Source organism: Panthera pardus, unplaced genomic scaffold (genome assembly GCF_024362965.1).
Source record: "Panthera pardus isolate Hobbes unplaced genomic scaffold, ASM2436296v1 HiC_scaffold_2, whole genome shotgun sequence".
NCBI lineage: Eukaryota > Metazoa > Chordata > Mammalia > Carnivora > Felidae > Panthera > Panthera pardus.
The window spans coordinates 15666806-15692240 of NW_026526765.1; the positions used below are offsets into that span (position 1 = coordinate 15666806).

General features: G+C 34.3%; 1 protein-coding gene across 7 annotated transcripts in view; it reads right to left on the reverse strand.

The window, feature by feature from the left end:
• Window positions 1-25435, reverse strand: part of CDH18 (cadherin 18) — a 992712-nt gene that overhangs the window by 71517 nt on the left and 895760 nt on the right. For all 7 annotated transcript variants that reach the window (XR_008423672.1, XM_019450749.2, XM_019450750.2 and 4 more), the window contains 2 exons: window positions 19794-19981; window positions 8156-8409 (listed from right to left, as the gene is read on the reverse strand). Coding sequence is in view for 6 of the 7 variants with exons in the window: in XM_019450749.2 (XP_019306294.1) it covers window positions 8156-8409; window positions 19794-19981 (442 nt within the window). In the remaining variant the exon portion in view is untranslated. The remainder of the gene's footprint in view (window positions 1-8155; window positions 8410-19793; window positions 19982-25435) is intronic.

The window sequence follows — 25435 nt, forward strand, 5'->3', positions numbered from 1 at the left end:
GTTTTACTCTAATACGATGATTATGACACACCATTGTATCCCTACCACCACTAAATGCTCACTGCATCCTGAGTGAAATTATCACCAAGATAACATCTATATTCAATGCTACTTGTGAAATTTTATGATCAATGATCAATAAGATGCTGTCTGTGAAGAACTAGTAATCTCCTGGCTATAGACTAGAGTAAATACAATTTAAGCTTATGCCAGCTCAGATTTCGCCAGTAGTCCTTAAGAACCCTCTAACTGGACCAGTTCCCTAGTCAAACTTTAACTAATTTCCCCCTGGCACGTAAATGGCATAGGCATAGGAGACAGGCATACGCATAGGCATAATGCACATTAGGCATAGGAGATTTTCTTGCAAAGTTGCCATCATCATGTACAACTCTGGGTTATAATTTTTATCCCTACAACTACCTTCTTTCCTGTCATACAACATATGCATCATTTCATATTTCTAGTAAATATGTATTAATGAAATAAGTAAAGAGAAAATGCATTTCATGAAATATGACGAAAGTTCATTATTCAAATTAGAATTTACGGACCAACAAATCTGCAGACAAGTTACAGCCACAGCAAACAGTGAATCTCAGTAATGATTCCTTTTATTCAAGTATTTTTCTTAACAGAAGCAACTTTAAACAAATTACCCAGTTCGTCATCTGACACTCAATTTCCCTTTGATTATGTAGGCATAGACTCAAGATAATTATTAGTCATGTTAAAGTGCACTGGAAAGTTATTTTTCATTTCAATAATAAAATTTCGGTCCTCAGAGGCACCTATTACTTCCATTATAGTCTGTCCATTTCACTATAAGAAATTAATTTAAAACTTATGTAATGGAAATCTATTTTTACAGTGATTTACTTAGAGAAACATCAGTTGGCTTGAAGTTTAGGAGACCTCTTCCTGTTGACATATTTTAGATACTTCTAGATACAGACTGTGAGTGGTAAAGCAAATTTATTTAAGATTTTTGCCTCCCCAACAGCAGCTTTTGTAAGTTTTACTGACTATGATCAATAGATGGGATAAAGTTTAATCAATATACACCCTGTGGAATATTATAGTGATGTGGCTTCATCTTTAATTTAACCAAAAGTCACACATCTGCAAGATAGCTTAGATTCATTAAAAGATTTAAGGTTCCCGTAGCTTACTCTGGAGATACAATTTAGTCCACAATCTACACATCCAGAAAATAATCTTTCTCAAAAAAAAATAAACACAAGTACCATTTGCAACTTCATAGTGTGTATTGTGATCAATAAAATGGGGAGCACATATAGCACACATATACTTTAGAAAGCTTTTTAACTTCCTTAACCAAAACTTTGATCCAATGAAACAAAACTATCTAAAGAATTAAAATCTCTGCACAAATATGATGCTTCCCCTCTTTTATTCATGCCTCTATGTAACTGAGATATCAGAAATTCCAATAATCCTGAGTTCTAGAATGCTATGGATCCATGATAAGCACTTATTACTTCTTTGAAAAATTTCTATTTGGGTGTTTTGTTTCCAGTCAGTAGACTAGCACAGTGTCACTAAGCCAGGGTTTAAGTTTTCATTCCAGGGCTAAATGAGTTACACAGGCCCACCCAGAAAATAAGTTCTTCTTCTGGGGTCACGACTGTGATTTGGAGTGGTTGCCACCACAAACAAAGCTGTTAGATAAATTTGGCCCCCGACTGGAAAAATCTGCAGGAGTCTTCTGTATCTTTATTGAAGCATGGTCAAAGTGACCACATTCTTATCCAGTCTCTGTGATTAGTGAGCTCTGTGAGTCATTCAACCTTCTTAGTCTACAGATATTTGCATCTATATAAGAACAGGGTCCCGTCAGTCATCTTTAGGTCCCGTTATATTCTCAAATGTCATATTCACACGACATTTAATGGTCAAGTTATTAGTGTAAATGTGCTAACTATATATAACGTGATACAATTATAAAACACAAGTCATGGACAAAGACTTCTGATTTTAAGTGGGAGCTTGCTTTCTCTATCTCTGCCCTGTTTGCATGAAATGTCCCTAATGAGTTGTCTTTGTATTAGAAGACTATAATAGTTTTGATGAGGGTGGATGAGGGCTTGCTATTAATGATCCAGGTAAGGTATTCTTGGCTTATAATAAGCTAAAGTTTTATAAATAAATTTTGCCTGTATAATAAAAACCCATTGTATATCAGATGATATTTTTCACATGAATACATTTGAAACACATTTTCTGCTTATTTTTCATCTTCCTTCCATGAATATGAATCCTACATGCAAGCCTCCTTCAATATTTTTTGACTCTACTTTTCAACTTTGCGACATGACTTTGTCATTATTTTGAAATATCTCTTATTTTTTGCTGTTATGGCATTCCAAATTAATGAAGTATTCCTAACTCCTATCTCATCACAAACTATGTGAAAATTTAGAAATGCATAGGAAAAACAAAGGCACCATTATAAGGATGCAGTAAATATACAGGAAGCATTTGTTCACTAAAGCTAGAACTAAACTCAAAAGTGACTGATCAAACACTTCAGCTATTTTAGCAAATTTTTAAAAAAATTGGCAATATTTCCAAGTCTGATCAAAATTTTCTTTTGTTTCTTATATTAGCATATAAATAGGCTATTGTTCCTATAAAGAGTCATGCTGAGCATTTGACACAATTATGCACAATTAATATTTCCTTCTGGTTGCTTTACGGTTATTATACACAGAAAACATTAAAAATTTTAACAATAAGGTAATATATAGATAAAATCAGATTATGAATCACAGTGGAAAAGAAGGAAAGTTGGGGGGACTATACTTATTCATATAAATTTATACAAAAGCTCTTCATTCTATGAGAAATATTGAGGACTTCTGTAATTTTCTTACTGTTGCACTAGATCAAGTAGCGTATGTCTTAGACTTTACAATATGAGGAAACTCTAAAATTAAGAACAGTTTTGCTTCTGAGATGCTAAGAGTTAAAATGAGACTCGACTGTCTTCAGTATTTCTTTTCCTAGCGTGTGAAATACATCCACACAAATACAAGATGGCTAGTACTGGAATTCAATCAATGGGCTTTCTAAACGTGTAATCATCTGCTTCCTACTTTATGATATGTGACTTCTGTAAATGCAGTTTTTGTTGTTGCTGTTATTAGTGGTAAGTTGAGATATATGGGAGGCCACATACTACTGCTTTTAAAAAAACAGGGTTTTGGGCGTAAAGTAAAACTGGATCTAAATTTGGAGTCGGCCACTTTATCACTATGTGAACTTGACCAAATGACTCAACTTTCTGAGCCCTCAATTCTTCGTCTGTAGAATGGGATGAATAACATAGACACTTTAGGTTTCTTTCAAGAGCATTTAGCATGCTATTTAAAGCCCCTGGCCCACAGATAGCAAGCAAAGAACAGTCACTATTTTTAATGTGCCATTAAAAGGTCACATGATATAAGGTCACATTTCTAGAAAGCTCTCTCACTTCTCATGTCCAACATAGGATTGTTCATCTCTCAGTAGCTATTCAGGAAATTCATAAATTCCATTTGTAATACACTGGGAAATGAGTACAGTCTGTTTAAATCAAGGGTTTCTACATTGCTAGTAAATAGCCTGGTCCTGATTCTATTTTTTTAAAAGTGATGGTTATATTGCTGCAAATTGCACATTCTTGTTTTGAGTTAAAAGAGACAAAAACTAAACATGGTATGTTCTTAGAAATCTGGAGAATGTTACTAATAGTTTAGAAAATGGAAACACAAAGACTGAAGTCAGGAAGCTTTTCACCAATGCCTGTAAGACTCACACTCCCTTTCATTATCAATTCTACAAACTGGGAGTTAATTGCATTTCAGGGCTCATTGCAAGATACATCTTTTCAAAGTACTTTCCTTAATTAGTACAAACATTTGGTCCCTGAGAAAGGTGGAAGTATAGCTTGCTTTTGTGTTAATGTTTTCTGTCTTTTATTCACTGTTTACACCTAGAGGCCCATGTGAATGACACATTTTTATTAAAATAAGGAATAAATATTATGTAAATTATGCCCCCAAACAGCAGCTATGGTGTCTAATTATTTTAAGGCAGCTTAGTAAGGATTCATTTTAGTTTTCTAACCAAAACAAAGTGAAAAGAATAATGTATATGTTAATGGCTTCCTACATCTCAATATTAGCATTTGGAGACAATATACCAATCATCTTTGCATCCCAGAAACTGGGAGAATGTATCTAACATAGCAAGTGTTCAATTAAAAGCTTCTAATAACATAGTGCAATTACTGAGGCAATCAATAATATTATGGTGCAATTAAGTATATATAAATAATTTATTTTATTTAATAAAATGTATATGCTGAAACATCCACATGGCTATGCATGTATGTAAAACATACATACTGGTTTGCAGTCCTCAAATATATCTTTTCAGAATTGCTTTCCAGGAGTATAATTGGTCCTTCATTTTTATTTATTTTTATTTTTATTTTTAACATTTATTCATTTTGGAGAGAGAGACAGAGACAGAGACAGAGACAGGGCATGAGCCAGAGAGCGGCAGAGAGAAGGAGACACAGAATCCAAAGCAGCTCCAGGTTGTGAACTGTCAGCTCAGAGCCCCACGCAGGGCTTGAACTCTCGAACTGCAAGATCATGACCTGAGCCGAAGCCAGACACTTACCCGACAAAGCCACCCAGACACCCCTTTAGTCCTCCATTTAAAATGAAAAAAAAAAATATATATATATAAGAGCGAGAGAGATAGAATGTGAGCAGGGTAGGGGCAGAGAGAGAGGGAGACACAGAATCTGAAGCAGGCTGCAGGCTCCAAGCTGTCAAGCGCTGAGCCCAATGTGGGGCTCAAACCCATGAACTGCAAAATCATGACCTGAGCCGAAGTCAGATGCTTAACTGACTGCGCCACCCAGGTGACTCAATTAGTCCTCCAGTTTTACCCATGCACAACCCAGTTTGGCTTATTCTGTGTCATCTTCAGAATTACTGATCGTTTGGAACAGCAACTCCTCTCTGGTGGGGACTCTCTTGTGAATTTTCGGATGTTCCAACACCAGCCCTGACCTCTACTGACAGATGATAGTATTCCTCCCCCAGCTGTGACAACCAAGCCTGTCTTGAGATATTGCCACATATCTCCTGGTGTGCGTGTGTGTGTGCGTTGTCCTTAGATGAGAACCACTGTTCTACATGGAATGAGTGGGTTTTTTGTGTGAACGTTGGTGCATAAAGAACAACACTGAGAGAAGTTTGTCTCTGAACCTCAATTTTTTCCTCCCTTCTGTATACCTTTTTGAACATATATTTTACTCATATTGTTTTGAAATTTTGATTATTTTGTAAATATAAATTACTGAATATATCATTAATATCTAATTTTCAAAAGAAACTCTTACCAATTGTTTACCAAATATTTTCACATCAAACTAAGAACATCAGATATTTTTATTCTCATACTGTGTTGTCTTCTTTTGGTAAAGGATGGACACATTTAAAAATATCTTTTCCAATGCTCTAACTTTTTAATGTAGTAAGAATAATTTTACTCTTTATTTAAGTGTCAAAACTGTTTTTGGAATATGGGATTTTATGGAATAATGAAGCATAGTGGTCTTTCCTCTCATTTGACAACTAAACATATAGACTTATATTTTCATCCCTTAATCAGTTATCAGTTATTATTATTGGGTTAATGCATATTATTTTATATGCTTTGCCTATCCTGCAAATGCAAGCAATGCCCAACTCTTGATGTCAGTGTGACAGAGGGGTTGTCCATTGACAAGGTGTTTCTGTACTCACAGATGGAACAGGAGTGTTGAATACACACATTAGGGCACAGAGGATTGTTTCTGTCCATGCATGGGTGCTGTGAACATTTCTTTTAAAACTGAAATAATAATGCTTATGAAAAAGGAAATTGAAAACCTTTATAAACATTACATAGATATCAAGGAGAACATGTACTATAATAGCTTCTGTTCAAAAAGATAATAAATAAAGAGACTAAGAATAAAGACTTGATGGGAGAAAGTAGACTGATTTGTTAAAGATTTCAAATTTTCTAGGTTTTTAGGATTATCCAAGGTATAAATACAAGGTAACTAAAGAGTCTTGTCCATGCATCTAACCTCTTGATTTTATCAAAATTGAGATAAAAAGAAAGAAAGAGAGAGAAAGAAAGAAAGAAAGAAAGAAAGAAAGAAAGAAAGAAAGAAAGAAAGAAAAGAAAGAAAGAAAATAAAAGAAAAGAGGGGCACCTGGGTGGCTCAGTTGGTTAAGTATCCAACTTCGGCTCAGGTCATGCTCTCGCGGTTCATGAGTTGGAGCTCCGTGTAGGGCTCTGTACTGATAACTCAGAGCCTGGAGCCTGTTTCAGATTCTGTGTCTCCCTCTCTCTCTGCCCCTCCCCCACTCATGTTCTGTCTCTCTCTTTCTCTCAAAAATAAAAACATTAATTTTTTTCTAAGAAAAAGAAAACATCTTTTTGATCATGCAAGGAAAGCTTTAATGATCACTACTGCATGACATCTTACAATAAAAAAATATTTAGTGAGCACTTCCTGACTGTGTTAAGGATTTTATAATAATTTAACTTAATTCTATCAACATATTTAAACGACATTATTATTCTTTGCTCATATATTTGAGATTCAGCAAGGTTGAATGAGTAGAAGATCACACAGCTACTAAGATGTCAGAATTCCCACCCTGGTCTTCCTGTCTTTAAGAGCTAAGTACTTCTCAGGGCCCCTAGGGGGCTCAGTCAGTTGAATGTCCAACTTCAGCTCAGGTCATGATCTCACAGTTTGTAAGTTCCAGCCCTGTGTCAGGCTCTGTGCTGACAGCTCAGAGCCTAGAGACTGCTTTAGATTCTGTGTCTCCCTCTGTCTTTGCCCCTCCCCCACTCGTGTGTGTGTGCGTGTGTGTGTGTGTGTGTGTGTGTGTGTGCGCGCACGCGCGTGCTCTCTATCTCTCTCAAAAATAAACACTAAAAAAAAAAAGAAGTAAGTACTTCTCTAAGTAGCACTCTATGCTGCCTTAGACAAATAAGCATTTTTTGAGTGACTGTTAGGCGTAAGTGACTCTGTTTAGCATTTCATGCGCATTGCTTCACGAATTCTTACAATAATCCCAAAATATAGATGTTAATTTTGTTTTACAGATAAGGGTAGAACATTTCCTATATGCCCACAACTCTTGTGACAGAAACAGGAGTCAGAGATGAGTATTATTCCCAAATACTTGCTTTGTACCGTAGCTGTATTTCCTATCACTCAGGACACAAGATTCTCTAGTTTGTAGTTCAAGATTTCTACATAGCTTTTCCATTCAATTGTGCTCATATCTATCAAGTCAAATGGCAAATGTGATCTATGTGGTAAACAATAAACAACTGACCCTTGACAAATGCAGGATTTAGAGGTGTTGACCTCTTCCATTCATACACAATTGAGAATCCACATATAACTTTTGGCTACCCAAAAACTTAAATACTAAGCCTACTGTTGACTGAAAACCTTACCAATAACATATTCAATTAACATATATTTCATGTTATATGTACTAGATACTGTATTCTTACAATAAAGTAACTAGGGAAAAGAATTTATTATTAAGAAAATGGTAAGGAATGGGGCACCTGAGTGGTTCAGTTCGTTAAGCAACTGATTCTTGATCTTGGCTCAGGTTATGATCTCGTAGTTCATGAGTTCAAGCCCCATGTTGGGCTCTGTGCTGTCACATGCTTAGGATTCTGTCTCTCCCTTGCTCTGCCCCTCCCCCCTCAAAATAAATAAATAAACTACAAAATAAAGAAAATCATAAAGAAGGGAAAATACATTTGTAGTACTATTATCAAAAAATAATAATAATAAATCCACGTATAAGTGGACCTCTGCGCTTCAAGGCCATGTTGTGCAAGGGTTACCTGTATTCAAGGCAGTTAGCTAAATCTGACAGAAACCCACCTGCTACACTACTCAAAAAATCAATTAATATTATAATTTAATTATACTAATCAAAACTAGCATGCAAATTAAATATTTCACATTTTCTTTTATTCATTTAAAATTACTGCAAGAGGCAATAAAGATCTTTACATGTCTAAAGATTAAAGCATACCATACCTTACTAAGCTATTAGCGCTGTCAGGATCTTGTGCCAAAACCGTGCCAACAACAGTCCCGATCTTGGCGTTTTCATAGACTTCCATGACATAAGAAGGCATGGAAAACAGTGGTGGTTCATCTACATCCCCAACGATGATCTTCAGCATGGTAGCATCTTTAAAAGGACCCAAGTGAGAAAAGCGAAAATCAAGGTGTGTATTTGCTCCTTCTATGGTGAGAGTATATGACTTCTTTTTCTCATAGTTCAGTGGCTGTTGGGAAAAATATATATAAATAAGTTTTCCACTATTATGAGTGCCATGACATTTCAAACAAGCCCTTTTTTCCCATTCTTAAAAACAAACATGGATAGATTTAAGTCAATCTATTTCCATTCGTCAACAGACTATGAAGTTCATCTTCACAATAATATCTAAAACAAAAATCATGAAAGCTCAAGTCTGAATCAACTTTAATTTTTCACAGGTATAAATATGATAATAACTAGGAACAAAAAAATATTTCCCAAAGGCAAACAATCCTTAGTCTCCAGTAACTTCTACCTTCTCTTGAATCTGCATTAGTAATCTTAAAAAATATTTGTTGCTAACTTTTTGACTTTAAAAAATAGGGTTTTGTTTTGCATTTAAATAAATTATGGTGTATTATTGATTTTTATCTATCATCATCTTACTTTCACCTTGCTGGCTTTACACTTGGTATTTTATTTTATAATCTGATAAATTTTAAGTTTCCCATTTAACAATATTTCCTTAGAATCTTCATAAAATATTTTATACAGACTTTTGAATCTTATTTTTATTGTATTAATTATATTTATTTTCTATTTTGATGCTAAACCACTTCATGTATTTGTTTTGTGTTCATTTTCTTTAATATATGTTGATGTTTGATCTACTTTTTAAAATTATAATCTTTTTTCTTGAGTTTATTCATTTTGAGAGAGAGAATGAGCAGGGGAGGAGCAGAGAGAGAGGGAGGGAATCCCAAGCAGTCTCTGGGAGGTCGGTGTGCATAACACAATGTGCAGCTTGAACTCACAAAACTGTGAGTCTGACACTTAGCTGAGTCACCCAGATGTCCAAAATTATAATCTTTTTCTATTTGTTTATACCATTTGCTTTTTTAGCTTTGAGTCCATATCAATACTTTCTCATAGTTTTTTTTAGGGTTTTTTGTCTTCTATTTTAAAATCATCTGGCCAATATATATATTTCTTCTATTGATAATATAGGTCAAGAGTCATGAATTTACTTATAATAATGAATTTGCTCCAAGGAATATATGGTCTTTACAGGATATAAAATGGTAAATAGACATTTATATCACTGTATATTTAATTCCATAGACATACTAGTTTTATGAACATGATAATGATACAAAATCAGATATGAGAGTACCTATAAGCAGCTATGTATCGTTTCTAAGAGGAAGTACTTTTCCACATAACTGAATGCAAAATTTTAGACTTGATGCATGTAATAGACTCTATGACCTAAAATGAGCTCAGATTTAGGTTAACAGTGTCAAAAGTTTTCAGAGTGATGTTAGTGCAAAGGATCCAGAGGTCAGCCGTTTTAAAGCCTGGTGAAGTATCCACTGATGCTGGTCTGCCTGATTAATACCTATGGGAAGAAACTGAAAAAAATTTCATCCCTATTTCTGCACTGATTTTCTACTAGGACGCTTCAGCCGTGCAGCCTTCTTTCTTGGCAGTATATAAGAACGATTATTTCCTGTGGGGCAACTCAGATAGTCTCTTTTACCCTAAGAGCCAAGGAGAAGCTGATTAGAAAGAATGTCCTTAATGGGATTTTATAAACACAATGATCAGTCCTACTTGTGATTATTTCCCTTATCTCTTCTGAATTGCCTTGGAAAATTGGCCTTCCTAGAGACTGAAGATTGTATAGAAGGAAAAAACAATCATTTAATTTCCAAATGAGATATTAAGAACCTAGAACCTATCATACATCTCAGGGACACGGATAAGACTGGGTCACTGCAATAGTTTACAAGTTTTTATAAGACAAAGTGAAAATGTAAAAAATTATTAAAGACTCAAATGCTTAAAAGTACACCATATATCATATATACATATATATATGTGTGTGTGTGTGTATGTGTACATATATATATATATATGATAAAATACTATATATTTTAGATTTCTGTATATTTTTTTATTTTTTTAAATCTTTTATTTATTTTTAAGAGAGAGAGAGAGGTAGACACAGAATTGGAAGAAGGATCCAGGCTCTGAGCAGTCAGCATGGAGCCCAACACGGGGCTTGAACCCATGAACCGTGAGATCAGGACGTGAGCCCAAGTCGGGCACTTAACCAACTGAGCCACCCAGGCACCCCAAGATATATATTTTTTAAAGAAGTGTTCATTGGTTCTGCAGTTTATGACTCCACCAATTGTGAGTCATTTCTATCTGAGGGAATTTAAATTACAAATAAATTGCCCCTTTTCCTTCCTTGATCCCTTTCTCCTTAACGTCTCCTTAACATTAGTGAATGAGAATTTGTCTTTCACTAATTCAGTACATCTCATTTGAATCTAAATGGTCTATCCTAGAAAGAGCTCACACCTACCACCTATCAGGGATTGGGTAGATGGATATGATCCCTACTGGGCACAGAGGAGCATGGGATGTCAGAATCCAGGTAGTTGCTCATGGAAAGCAACATCCTTGGCAGGTTTTAAATATGTTTAAATCGATGAATATGTTATAGTCAACCGGCTGCATGTGGTAAACTTCAATGATTAAGGCTCCTGTCTTTGAACTTCAGTGTTTGAGACATTAAAACTAAAATTAAAACTAAAACTAAAACTAAAACTAAAACTAAAACAAAGCCCCTAGGATTTATTGGGGATGCTTAATATCTCTTTTCCACTATAACAGAGGATTGTAAGAGTCATCTCCATTTATTCATGTTGTAGACTTACGCATCTTTCTGACTCTCAATGAAATTTGTAGAGGTAATTCTGGCCTCCTCTACCCTATCAAATATTACTATCAAGCTGTGCATTTAATATGACAGGCATCTCTCGGTTTGTTTTTAGCAGGTCCTTTGGCAACTTAGATGTCATTTATCTTAACACTAGCCTACCTACTGCTAAGGTACAGGCTGTTTATGTGGACACATGGTTTCATGCTTATGATTCTCTAACATACATTTAACTACCTCAAGGCAGTGATAATCGTTTTGTAGGAGTTGTTTGCCACAACTGGCTGATGGGTGGATAGGGATCCATCTAGAGTCACTAAGGAATGAGAATATTATTTAAGATTGAGATAGGGTTTTAGAAGCAAATAAATTAATGTAAATGGAAACATTTTAACAACCTCATTTATATAGAAAATCTGCTAAATTGGAGATTGTAGTATTATGTATAAAGTATGTTAATTCTTTGTTTTGCATTAACATGACAACAGTACATAGGTATTAGATTAGGATTATAAATATCCTTTTTCCTACTCCAAATACTCATCATCCACACATTTTAAACAGATCTTCCCGTAATTGCCTCCTAATCATTTGTTCCTGGGAAACTATTTAAAACTCTGCCAGTGGGTTGTACTTTCCATAGTTACTAGATTTTTTTTTTTACTTAAAAATAGTATATCAAAAACAGTATAACAGGAATGGTGAAATCTATTATCTAAAGCCTGATTTTGATAAGAAGATACTGGAGGGAAAAATGGTCAAAAGAAAGAAAATTTGCCCAGGCTATTGAGTTACCACAGAAAGCAAAAACATGAAATGTCAGGCTGAAGTTTTTAAAACACAAAACATCCATTTTTCCTGCCTTAAACCAAAATAAAAACAGATACAGAATAACTCCATAAACATGAGGCATTGCATGAACTTGATAAGGGGTATTATATAGCCAGAGACTGTTCATGAGAATAAGAAAAGGATATTTTTTCCAGTTCTATATTAAAATGTCAACTGTCCATGCTTTTAGAGGTCTTTCTGGCTATATTCTGAAAACGTTCATACCGAATAGTAATTAAAACACTCAAGCTAAAGAAAAAAAAATGAGGAAAGAAATCTTCCATCTAGACCTATCTGAAGACTCTTTGAAAAATAAATCTTTGATAATTTGCTCACCGATTATCTACTCCATAAATTTTGCCTCAGCAAGATATTTGGTGTGGGGGATGGAGGTTTATAATTCAAATATAGTGTATTTAATTTAACAAAATTGCAAACTTATTTCAACTTTCTATTTTTAGTAATCTGTAAGTCTGGATTATCAATTTAGTGTTTAATATGAGAAGTAGGTATGCATAAATTATACAAAAGCATTCTACTGGAGATTACTAATCTAGCACTTATGTTCAGGAAGAAATATTCTAGGAACACGATCAAATGCTTTTTTTCATTTTTATGGAATTTACCTTGGGTTTAATGCTCTGGACATGTTCGACTGGTTCAAGCTCTCTGAATCATAAACACAGTCTATCATATCAGCTCATACTTAACAAATGCAAGGATTTGTGTTGCCAAATTTCGTAAATTAAAATTATTTTTGATAGAGTATGTGTCAGTACTGTAATTACCACAAACACAACATGGGTAGGTATTGACAATTCTCAACTTAAAAGAAAAATTAAATGCGCTTCAATCACATGAAATTGCAGATATCAGCAATGGATAACATACACAAAAGATAATTTTAGATGATCCGATGCAAGATATCTGTCTTTCTAACTTCTAACCACCCAAACATTCCTGGGGTAATTCTACTTGTGATGTGCTCTGTTTTACTACAATGGTACTGAGAAGGATTCCGTAGGTACTCAGAAATGCAAAATTAAATTAAATTAATCAATTTATATTCACTCTAATTCAGTCACTTGTAGGATGAGACTCCAGGTTTGGTGTTCAGAAATTTCAGCTTTGCAGCTGTGGACCATAAAGGTGTTTTTTTTTTTGTTGTTGTTGTTTGTTTGTCTTCGTTTTTCTAGGAAAGATAGATTTCAGATAACTCACGCCACAATTATATTGGTTAGAGGATGGATTCCCCCATATAATATCCCCTTTTTTTTTAAGTTCAAAATTGTTTGCCTGTGATCTCCATGCTCAAAGGACAATGTAGTTAAATATAAAGCCACTAACTCACATTTATTTCTCTTAGTCTCTGCTACATACTGCTCTATGCATGCCTAAAAGTAATTTCCCATGCAAAATTTTCCCTGACCCTCCTTCAGCTTTGAAAAATTGGCTCTCTTATCTGTGAGCTCATAACAATTTAAGTAAACCTATACCATTAGCATTTGACATCTTGTATTATTATAATGTTTCACATCTACTCCATTTTCTCTAAGAGAAAGAATATTATCTAATTCATCTTCATATTTCAGGTATCTGGCATAACTCCTAGGACATGGTGGGTGATTAATAGCTCTTGCTCAGTCTCAAACATAGCTGTATTTAGAGTACAGAAAAGTGCTATTACACAGTTTACGTTTGAAAGATGAAAACTTCTGTATTCTTTCTAAAATATGAATAGCTTACTCCTATGTGTGACCTAAACAACGAACATGTATTAACTCACTTAACCATCACAACACTTCCATGAGTTATAACTGTTTCCCACTTACAAATGAGAAAAATCAAGGCACAGAAAAGTTAAACTTGCCAGGTCAACAACCCATGAGTGGTATACTTGGGATTTGATTTCAGGCAGTGGGACTCCATACGTTGCACCCTTAAGTGCTATGCTAGACGATCTGAAATCTTTAGCACATAAATAGTGAAATAGAATATTCCAATTCGGTGACTGAAGATGAATCGATATTTGGTGGACTATAATATCCCCACAACTAGAAGATACATTCATGCATCTTTTCGAGCATTGGTTTATAACATGAAAATGAATAACTTCATTAATTATAATTTCATTAATTCCGGCTACCAGAACTTTATAATTTCCTTAATTCACAGACACAGAGCTAAGAAACTTAAATGCTTTTCACACAAATTCCTCTATCTCTTCTGCCCATGCCAGAAGACCTTATCCTCGTGTGATTTTAATGTCCTCAGCCACTGGGGTTTTTCTTACTTCTCTTTAATTACTGCTCAATATCCTCATGCAGTTCACTGTCAATGAGTTGACTCCAATATTCATTTTAAATTTTCGTTTCCTAATTTCATCCTATTACTTCTAGTAATTACTTTTACATATCATTGCTCTAACGTATAAAATAATACTTTTCCCTCTGTAATATTAACACATTTTGCTTTACTATGGATGGTTATCATTCCCATCAATCATTTTCCGGCCAGCTCTACATACTCGAGACTTTTTAATTGTATCTCATTAATCACTTCTACTTTTCATTAAATCACACTAGTATAGTCTTCCTCTGGACTTATATAACCATCATAGGTACAAAGATACTGAAAACAGCCTTTAGCCAAGTTGCTCTATGTATCGATTCACTTCAGAGTTCAAGAAGATCCTAAAATTCCTTTTTTTTAATTTTCTTTTTTCTTTCTTTTCTTTTTTTTTTTGTAATAAGAAAAAGAGACTTATATTTAAAATATTTTTAATGTTTATTTGAGAAAGAGAGAGTTACACACACAATGTGAGTTGGGGGAGGGGCAGAGAGAGAGGAGAGAATCTCAGGCAGACTCACACTGTCATCACAGAGCTCTATGTGGGGCCCAAACTCATGAAACCATGAGATCATGACCTGAGCTGAGATCAAGAGTCCAACACTTAACCAACTGAGCCATGCAGACACCCCAAGAAGAGACTTCTTATGCTCTCACCTTGGTCCAATTTTTATATTACATTCTCATCCAGATTTTATAATGCAACAGTGGGGGATAAGAATGGAATTGACATCTGAATGCATTTTAATATATGCAAATATCACTTCAATCATACAAAAAAAGGGGGGCACCTGCGTGGCTCAGTTGGTTAAGCATCCGACTTCTGCTCAGGTCATGATCTCACAGTTCATGAGTTCGAGCCCCACGTTGGGCTCTATGCTGACAGCTCAGAGCCTGGAGCTTGCTTTGGATTCTATGTCTCCCTCTCTCTCTGCCCTGCTATCTCTCTTGCTCTTACTTTCTCTCTCTCAAAAATAAATAAACATTATTTTGTTTAAATCATGTAAAAACATGGCTAAATCCCTGAAATAGTAACTGATACTATTATTAAATTTTGCCTTATGAAAAAATGTATTTTAAATGATATTTTGCCCAAACCTAAGAAAAATGGCATGGATTTGAATAACATTTCTTCAGTTAGGTTTTCTTATTATGCCATGGTTTATGGTCCTTGTCAGAGATCTTTCCTGTAACGTAGACATTCTGTGGACACTAGAACACATGTACAAACTTTCCTGTTGTAAATTTCTCTGCACAGAAGAGAGTAATTCAGTGTGGATAATTTCAAAGATGTTGATACAAATAAAAAATATGTTTGCTTGCTGTCACTGGAAGATGGGAAAAAAATAAATGGGAAATTTTTATTTCAAATAACAAATACACATATATTTTGTGATATATATAAATATATATTGTATATTATGTTATTTATATTTTTATACAGCCTATATGTGTATTGTGTGTGAATTTCCATATATATGGTAACTTACCAATAGTCCATGTTATGAACAGCTTAACTCATCAGGATGTTTCAACACATTATCAATTTCCAACTGACATAGTAAATTATATTATAGAAATATACATGTAAAAAACAGCCAATTCACATCCAAAGTAGTTTCAACTATTAGCTATCACTTCATGGCCATGCCTATTTATGAATATAAGAACAAAGTTGTCCCAAAGCAGTCCTCTGTCAAAAGTCATTTCAAATATAGTGACAGATTTAACTGAATTGAAATGTGACTCCTCTCTTTAACTTCTGGTTGAACAGGAGAAGTACTTTCCAGATAGCACCTTATAAGAATAAAAATAGCAGTTTGGAAGAGTTTTTTGATAGTCACATCTCTAAAGAATGTTCAGACTTTGGAAATAGTTCATTAGAATTAGACATCTATTTCTTCTTTAAAAAAAAGTGCACAGATGTGTTTGCCTTTATGGGCATTTGCAATAGGTTGGGCTGTCTTCCTTGCTGCACTTTATGGCTCGGAGCTCCAAATTTTACAATCTAATGGCAAGGAACATTCTGATTCTTATTCTATCAGTCAATGCAAGGCAAAGGAATAATAAAGAAAAATTCACTAAACATATCCCACTAAACAACCAAAAATGTGATTATTTGGCATAGACCTAGTATCGTTATAATTGAACATATTTCATACTTTTTTCTTGTAGGATTAACTGAAACTTGAAAAAAAATACTTTTATAACTTTTTATGTTTACTCTATGGTCCACTTCAAATCATTTTATTAAATAAAATAATAGTAATCTTTTTTCACACTGAACACTATGAAGATAGTACAGACGGTTTTTGCTGAAAGTCAGAACAAATAGGGTTGGATCCTTGAATTAAAAAAAAAAAAAGGATCAAGTACCATACAGAGTGCAAATTGATATGAAACCACAAGAAGAGAATCTGAGAAAAAGGCTGCTAAGAACACACATCCCTAGCTACAGAGGTTTATGGCGGAGGAAAGAGTGCATCAACTTGCATTCATCCTTATCTTTTTTTTCCCCTTTCCACCCAGTCAAGCTCCATTAAACAATGAATGAAAGTTATCAAAGTGTATTTACAATGTACCACACCATGGACCTGTGAATTCAACTTGGCAATTTTCTGATAAAGGGATGATATGGACAGGAATGAGCAGATGCCCTGCAAACTGATTTAGAAAGCAGCCCCGATTTTGATCTTTGGGAAGATTAGCTGTTCTGCCTTGCTGGCTAAGGTGAGCTGCCTTACAGATTAAATAAGAAACCTGTTTTAAAGGACTGTTTTATCCATTTCCTGCCACCTGAATGAGTACCTCTTAAAGGTTAAAAACAACTGAGTTACATAGGTTATTTTTCAAATTGCAGTTGTTTCTAACATGCAGTATGTAGCAATAAAATAACTCAGATTAATAATCTTAATCTGGGGCACCTTGGTGGCTCAGTCGGTTGAGCATCAGACTTTAGGTCAGGTGATGATCTCACTGTTCCTGAGTTTGAACCCTGCATCAGGCTCTGTGCTGACAGCTCACACCCTACAGCCTTCTTCGGATCCTGTGTCTCCCTCTCTCTCTGCCCCTCCCCCACTCACACTCTGTCTCTCTCCCTCTCTCTCAAAAATAAACATGAAAAAGGGACGCCTGGGTGGCTCAGTCCGTTGGGCTTCAGACTTCTGCGCGGGTCATGATCTCGCAGTTGGTGGGTTCGAGCTCTGCATTGGGCTCTGTGCTGACAGCTCAGAGCCTGAAGCCTGCTTCAAATTCTGTGTCACCTCCTCTCTCTGCCCCTCCCATGTTCATGCTCTGTCTCGCTCTGTCTCTCAATAAATACAACATTAAAAAAAGTAAATAAGATAAAATAAACATTAAAAATAATAAACAAAATCATAATTTGAAGGATCAAATAATTAGATAAATGCAAACATTAATACTTCTTGAAGGAAGTGTAGACTACATCAAAAAATTAATTCATGGAAGAAAGTGAAAGATTATTTTGAATATATCATCATTACCAGTACCATTTGTACAATTGAAACAATTCTTATCTTGAAAAATACCTGTTGTGTGTGCGCACAATATTGAATAAAGAATGTTATTTAAATATATGTGCACACATATGTACATAAACTATTTTGAATTTGTTTTTCACGAACATCATCAAATTAATTGAGGCCATACGGGGTGGTAAAATCCCTAGTGTTCTTAATTGCATAACATATAGTTGTATTTCAGATCCTGCATATATTCAAAACATCCATCAACCTCATTTTTTGCAAATATGCTGTAACTTCCTACTTTACAAAGACCTAGTGCTCAAAAAGCAAGCACTGCTCTCCTCCCCCAGCTCCCCCACATCAGCTGGATCATTGCAAACTTTGCAACCATTTACTTCAAATCCTGCTTGATTTTCTCAGGGACGGAGGCATACCATCACGGGTTGTTTCTTTCTACCCTTGATCAAGATCCTACACAGGGTCATCTCTGCCCCAGCCATCTTTTTAAATCCAATATTCTCTCTTTAGTATCCTAAGTTTCTTGTCTCTATTGACCTTTTACACACCTGCATAGAAAACACACATTCAGTCTCTCAACTTGCAATTGAAATCCTCATTTTATCATGTACTCATTTATATGCTTTATAACATTCCTGGTTACAAATTCAGGAAAGAAAGATTAAAATGATAAAACATTTTAGGTGAAGACATCAATATTTTACATAGTCTAGTGATGAATACTGTTCTGTAAGTATTTATACGCTCTAAATTGCAGTTTGCTGGGGTGCCTCTGTGGCCCAGTTGGTTAAGCATCTGATTCTTGATCTTGGCTCAGGTCATGATCTCACAGTTCATGAGATCAAGCCCTGTGTTGGGCTCTGGACTGATAGCATGGAGCCTGCTTGGGATTCTCTCTCCCTCTCTTTCTCTGCCCCTTATTCACTCTCACTCTCTCCCTCTCTCTTTCTCTCAAAAATAAATAAAATGAAAAAAAAATTCTACTTTGTGGCCCCCTTTGTAGCATCTAAAAAATAAGTTAATCCTTAATTTTAATCAATATAAGATTATATGTATTGGGAGAATTAATAAAATTTATATAGTTCAAATAGAAAAGTATATACAAAACACAAATAATTATGCAGATAGATGACAAAAAGATAGATAGATGATAGACAGACAGACAGACAGACATAGATTAATTCACTTCAGTATCTACAGTAGCATGCCAGGATAAAATTTGTCAACCTATGTTATAAATATATTCTACGGTAGAATCATCTGGAGTACTTGCTAAAAAGGCCAATTCCTTATCCGCACTCCAGTCTTTCTGAATCAAAATATATGAAGGCAAAGCCCAGGGATCTGAATGTTACTAGGTTTCCAAGCTGAAATCATTCAATATTTAAAGACTAAGACATTCTGCATTAGGAGTCATATTTAAATCTTTCTTTGCTAATATCTGTGTTCCATTTCATTTTTACAATGAGATAAACATAATGTACTCTTAAAAGCGAAAAGCAATAGATAGATTTAGTCCAATGACAAATTCTTTACAATAAAAAAGAGTCAGGGAGAAGGTTAAGGGTTCCACTAGAGCTGTCTTGATGAATCCATGACTGTCAAACAAAACCCTGTATCCTAGTGAGTGTTAGCGAACATGGTGAAGATTTTTACATTAGCTAGAAAAATCTCTTAATGTTACTTAAGTTAGTACAACATAAAATAATTAATATTGTATGCATTAATAGAGCATTAATAGAACTGGAATTCACGATAAGCCTGTTATCATGATACATTCTACATCAGACCTTCCATATATATGTCATATATATTTTTTTTCTAAGAGAGGATCCAAAAAGTCAGACAGAGCCATAATTAAAATGTAATTACATCTTAAAGAGGAAATATTTTAGCATATTAATGACTTGACAATATGGATTATTCATACCTTTATGGATAATTCATGGAAAAATGGATGAATTGCTTAAATCAGACAAGGTATGCTCTTTTTACCTTCTTTAAAGAAAGGATCCCTTCTCTGGTCTCTTTGTCAGTGGAGATGGAGAATATCCCAATACCATCACCATTAATGATGGAGTAGGTCATGTCAGCATTTGAACCAGTGTCTGCATCATTTGCCTTTATTTTCCCAACAGCTGACCCAACTTGAGCTGACTCAGGAACATACAGCTGATAGTGCTCTGAAAAATATTTCAAATTAAAATTTTCTGATGGTAATGGGTTCACAAAAATGTAGTTTCAAAAGAAAAAAGACATTAAAATGGTTAGACTACATATTCAAACAAACATTGTATTAAGTAATATAGAAAATGGATGTGTTTTCAGATTTTAAATATCAATAAACTGCTTAGTAGTGAAATACTAGATTACATAAACTTTAAAGTATATGTAAAATAACCTATATAAAAATAATTTGTAGGGATCTTAATATAAAATATTTTATTAACTCTACATTCATAGGCAACCGATAAAAGATAATGAAGGTCAGATTTGCATTCTTATGTTGAGCAAAAACTAAATTAGTCAAGTAGTAACGAAATCCCCAAAGCATTTCTCCTTCCATGTAGCATGCAAAATTAAAATATAAGAGTTGGAAAACCTGAAATTCAAAGTGAAAGCAGAGAAAACAATATAATGTACCTGCAAGTATGATTATTATTCTGATCAACAAACTTAGGTTTAATGAAATGTATAAGCCATGACAGAGAGACAGTAAATGTATTTATGCACTTAATTACCCTGTATTCTTGATCAGTTTCTAAAAAGAATTTAAAGTGGTTTTACAATAAAGTCTTGAATAAAATAAAGTCATCAAAATGAAAATAATGACTAACTTACAGAATGAGAAAGATAAATATAATGACTACATAGGATGATGTTTTATTTGTGATTGAATTAATTTTTACATATATATCCCATAGCCAAAAAACATTAAAACACTATTGACTCTATAAATCTCATGATCCCATATGCAGACATATCTTTTTCAGTATGCCCTGATACTAAATATTTACACTGAGAAACTTTTTTAAATGTCAAAGTTTGCCCTGATACTAAATTCCTTCAGGGAGAGCTCCTAGAACTCTCTTTATAGAAACTCATAAAATAGGTACTAAGAAACATAATGGCCACATCAGTACCATTGTTTCACTGACCAGTTAGAAACAGATTAAAACAATGTATTACTTATAGCAAATCTCAAATAACAATATAAATAATGGAAACCTTGAATTAAAATATAATTGTATAAAAGACTTTCAACCAAGACTAAATTAATGGTGATTTAACATTAGGCATGGATTTAATTAGACTATACAGATAAGTGAATGTGGAGCCTATATGAAAGTAATTTCCCTAAACCAATGTTTTGTTAGTTATGGTATGATAATATTTTTTTAAGTTAACATATCTGGTAAATGTGTGGAGTGATCTAATCTGTTTCTAAAGATACAATTGTTTGTATTAAAGTTCTATTTGATTTATGTGTCTGTTTATTCAAAATTCAACAAAGATTTTTTCCCAGTTCTCTTCTATAAACATTTGAGATGCTACCTGACATTATTTTTTAGTTCAATAGTCCTCACCAACTTAACATTTCCTGGATAGACCACCGTCCTCTATGAAACACATGATCCTCTGACCTTAATCATGTGGTTTTATCAGGATCTGTCATATTGCAGAACACTCTATCCCTCCTGACATATTTAATTGACCTGCAAAGAGCATGAGGCTCAAATTCTTACAGGACTTCACCTTTCTGCTTGCAGTTGATTTGTGAAAGGTTGGCAGTTGAGTCACAATGATTCAAATAGGGAACATTCCATAAAATGTGAGAACTGGAATGAGGAGAGACCTTTAGTTTCTTTTTGGTGGCAAAGGTATGAAATGTTGGAAGGGGTTCCTGACAATAGTCATGTTTCCAAAATTCATGTTGAAGTACCTAATCTCAGGGTAAAATTCAGTATCAGAAAGAAGCTATAATAATTTTCAGAATCTCTGTAAACACCATAATGTTCCTAGGCAGTTACATAAAATAGAGCACTATTCTATTAAAAAATTAGATAAAAAAAAGTCAAACATATCTCCTACATTTTCTTTCTATGGTAGAAAGGCTAGGAAGTCAAGTTCCTGGTTGCTAAGGTCTCTAAATAATGGCTTAACCTACCACAATTCTGTAAGACTCCCAAAGGACTCTCACCCAATTAAAACTGGGATAAAAACTTACAAACAAAAGAAGTCTTAGTTCACAGAAATAAATAAACCAATCATAAAATTATTATGCTAGTGTTATTGCAAAGCAGGTTGTTTTTACAAAGAAAGTTACAAAAAATTGTATAAATTAGTCATAAAAGACTCACATTCCAGGAAACATTTAGGTTGTGTCTTATAAGGGGAAGGATATCCCTGGAAGAAGATAATCATGTTCAGAGGAAGGCCTGATATTTGTTGATACATTCTAAGCATTGCAAGCATCGTACCTCTTCCCCATTCGCGATGCTCCATTAGGCAAAATAGAGTGTATTAAGATTAATATTTCAATATTTATTTTTTCATATAGTTGAGAGTTTGTGAATTGTAAATAGTATTCAAATTGTCTCCTAATAACTAGAAAATAGCTGACAGGTAAGATTTATTCAGAAGTCAGAAGATGTTTAGAATATTTTTTAGAACTTCTAAGGACTGTATAAATAGCCAGGTACATAAAAAATACTATAAAATTCCAGGACGATAATTATGGCGAGGCTCTTGAAAGAAAAATTCAACAACACAGCTTCATTGAGGTACAGTTGGTATACAAAGACCTGAACATATTTAATATGTACAGTTTCATGGGTATAAATACACAAAACACTGGCAGTAGCATCACCAAAATCAAGTTATTAATTTTCTTGTGTTTTTTGCTTCTGTTTTATTTTGCTTTTGTGGTAAAAAGGCTGAACATGAGATCTACCCTATTAACCTATTTTGAAGTGCACAACACTGTATTGTAAAGTATAGTTACTCTGTGGTATGGAAGATCTCTACAATTTATTCATCCAGCATAACTGAAATTTTATGCCCATCGAAAAACAACTTCTCATTTCCTTCAGTCCCCTGCCCTTGACAATCACAATACAATTCTATGATTCCATGAGTTTGACTATTTTAGATACCTTGTATAAGTGGAATCATGCAGTTTTTGTCCTTCTGTGACTTATTTTAGATAATGTTCTGTAGATTCACCCATGTCATACATGCTGGACTCTCTTCTTTAAAAAAAGTATGTTTTATTTATTTTGGAGAGAGACAGAGACAGAGACAGAGAGAGCGAGCGAGCGAGCATGGGCAGAGGAGGGGCAGAGAGAAAGGGAGACACAGAATCTGAAGCAGCTCCAGGCTCTGAGCTGTCAGCACAGATCCTGATGCGGGGCTTGAACTCACGAACCGTGAGATCATGACCTGAGCCGAACTTGGATACTTAACTGACTGAGCCATCCAGGTACCCCTATTCTTTTCCAAAAGTCTGCGTGATATTCCACTACACACACATATGGGTGTGTGTGTGTGTGTGTATGTGTGTGTGTGTGTGTGTATCTAGAATGATAGAATGATAGAATGATGGTACCTCAGTTTAATAAAGGTCATAATGATAAGCCCATAGCTAACATCATACTTGAAAAATCTACTTAAAGCAATCTGCAGGTCATGCTATGCCATTTCAATCACAATTCTATTAGCATTTTTTTTCACAGAAATAGAACAAATCTCTTAGACTAGGGAACTACAAATGACACAGAATTGATGAAGCAATTGAGAAAAAAACAAAGCAAGGAGCGTCAAACTTCCTGATTCCAAAATATATTATATGGCTACGGTAATTGAAACAGTATGGTATCAGCATAAAATAGACATATAGACCAATGAAACAGAATAGGGAGCCCAGAATTAAACCTATGCATATAAGGTCAGCTGACCTGTGATAAGGGTGCCAAGAGTAAACAGTTTCTTTACCAAATGGTATTAGGAAAACTAGATAGATGCATCCAAAATAAATTAATAAATAAATTGGACCTCTACATTATAGCATACACAAAAATCAACTCAAAATGAGTCAACAATGTAAATGTAAGTCTCAAGAATGTAAAATTCCTTAAAGAAATAAAGGTGAATACAGAAAATCTTGACATCAGCTTAGCAATTACTTCTTGGATATGACATCAAAAGCACAAGCATCAAATGGGTGGGGCTACATCAAACCTAAAATCTTCTGCACAGCATAGCAGACAATGAACAGAATGAAAAGGTAACCTACAGAATGGGGGGGAAACACTTCCAAACCATAGATCTAATAAAAGGTTAATTTCCAAAATATATAAGAAACTTCTACAAGTCAATAGGAAAAAAAAAAGGGAATTAAAAAACTAGCAAACCATTTAAGCAGAAATTTCTCCAGAGAAGACATATAAATAGCCAACAATTACATAAAAGATGCTCAACATCATTAGTTATCAGGGAAATGGGGAAATGCAATTCAAACCTATATTTATTTATTTATTTAGTTAGTTAGTTAGTTAGTCGGTCAGTTAGTTAGAGAGAAAGAGTCCAAGTGCGGTAAGGACAGAGAGAAAGAGGCAGAGAGAATCTAAAGATCAGCTCAGAGCCTGATGAGGGACTTGATCTCACAAACCATGAGATCATAACCTGACCCAAAATCAAGAGTCTGATGCTTAAGCCACTGAGCCACCCAGGTGCCCTCAAAACTACATTTAGACGTCACCTCACACCTAGTAGAATGACTATTATCAAAACACAAAAGATAAATGGTGTTGGTATAGTTCTGGAGAAACTGGAACCCATGTACACTCTTGGTAGAAACTTAAAATGGTGCAGCAGCTATGGAAAATAGTATGGAGTTTCCTCAAAAAAAAAAAAAAAGTAGAACCACTATATGACCCAGCAATTCTACTTCTAGGTACACATCCCAAAGAATTGAAATTAGAATCTCAAAGAGATGCCTATATTAATATGTTCACTGTAGCCATTAATCACAATGACCAAGATATGGAAACAACTCAAGTATCCATCAATAGGCGAATCAAAAAAGAGAATGGATAATGATCATCTCTATAAGATAAGAAATATCAGCAAATTGGAAAATAAAACCTCTGAGTGTGTGTCTGTGTATCTAAGGTGATATTCTAGTGAGAGAATTATAGGATTAATAGAAGTAATTGGAAACATATTTGCACATATATACATGTATATATATAATGATAAATGGAGATTAACTCAATGACTTGGATGGGCATGATAATAAAGATCATAAAGAATATAAAAAATAGACTTGCCATGAATTAAATAATTTCAAAGAATCTAAGATCTCTGGGACCAGGCTCCTTCTAAAGAGCCTTGTGTGTATTTAAAGCTTATGCACTTTATTAATATTTGTGCTTAACATAAACATAACATTCATATGCACATTTGTAACTTTAATCCAATATAGTATCTTTATGTGTGACATTTTTAGTATAGTGTGATTAGCCATGGGAGGAAATATATTGAATTATTCTAAAATAAGAAAAGATATAAGACAAAACTTACTCTAAATATTAATTCTAACAAAAATGCAAATACCACTCATAAAGACATAAACA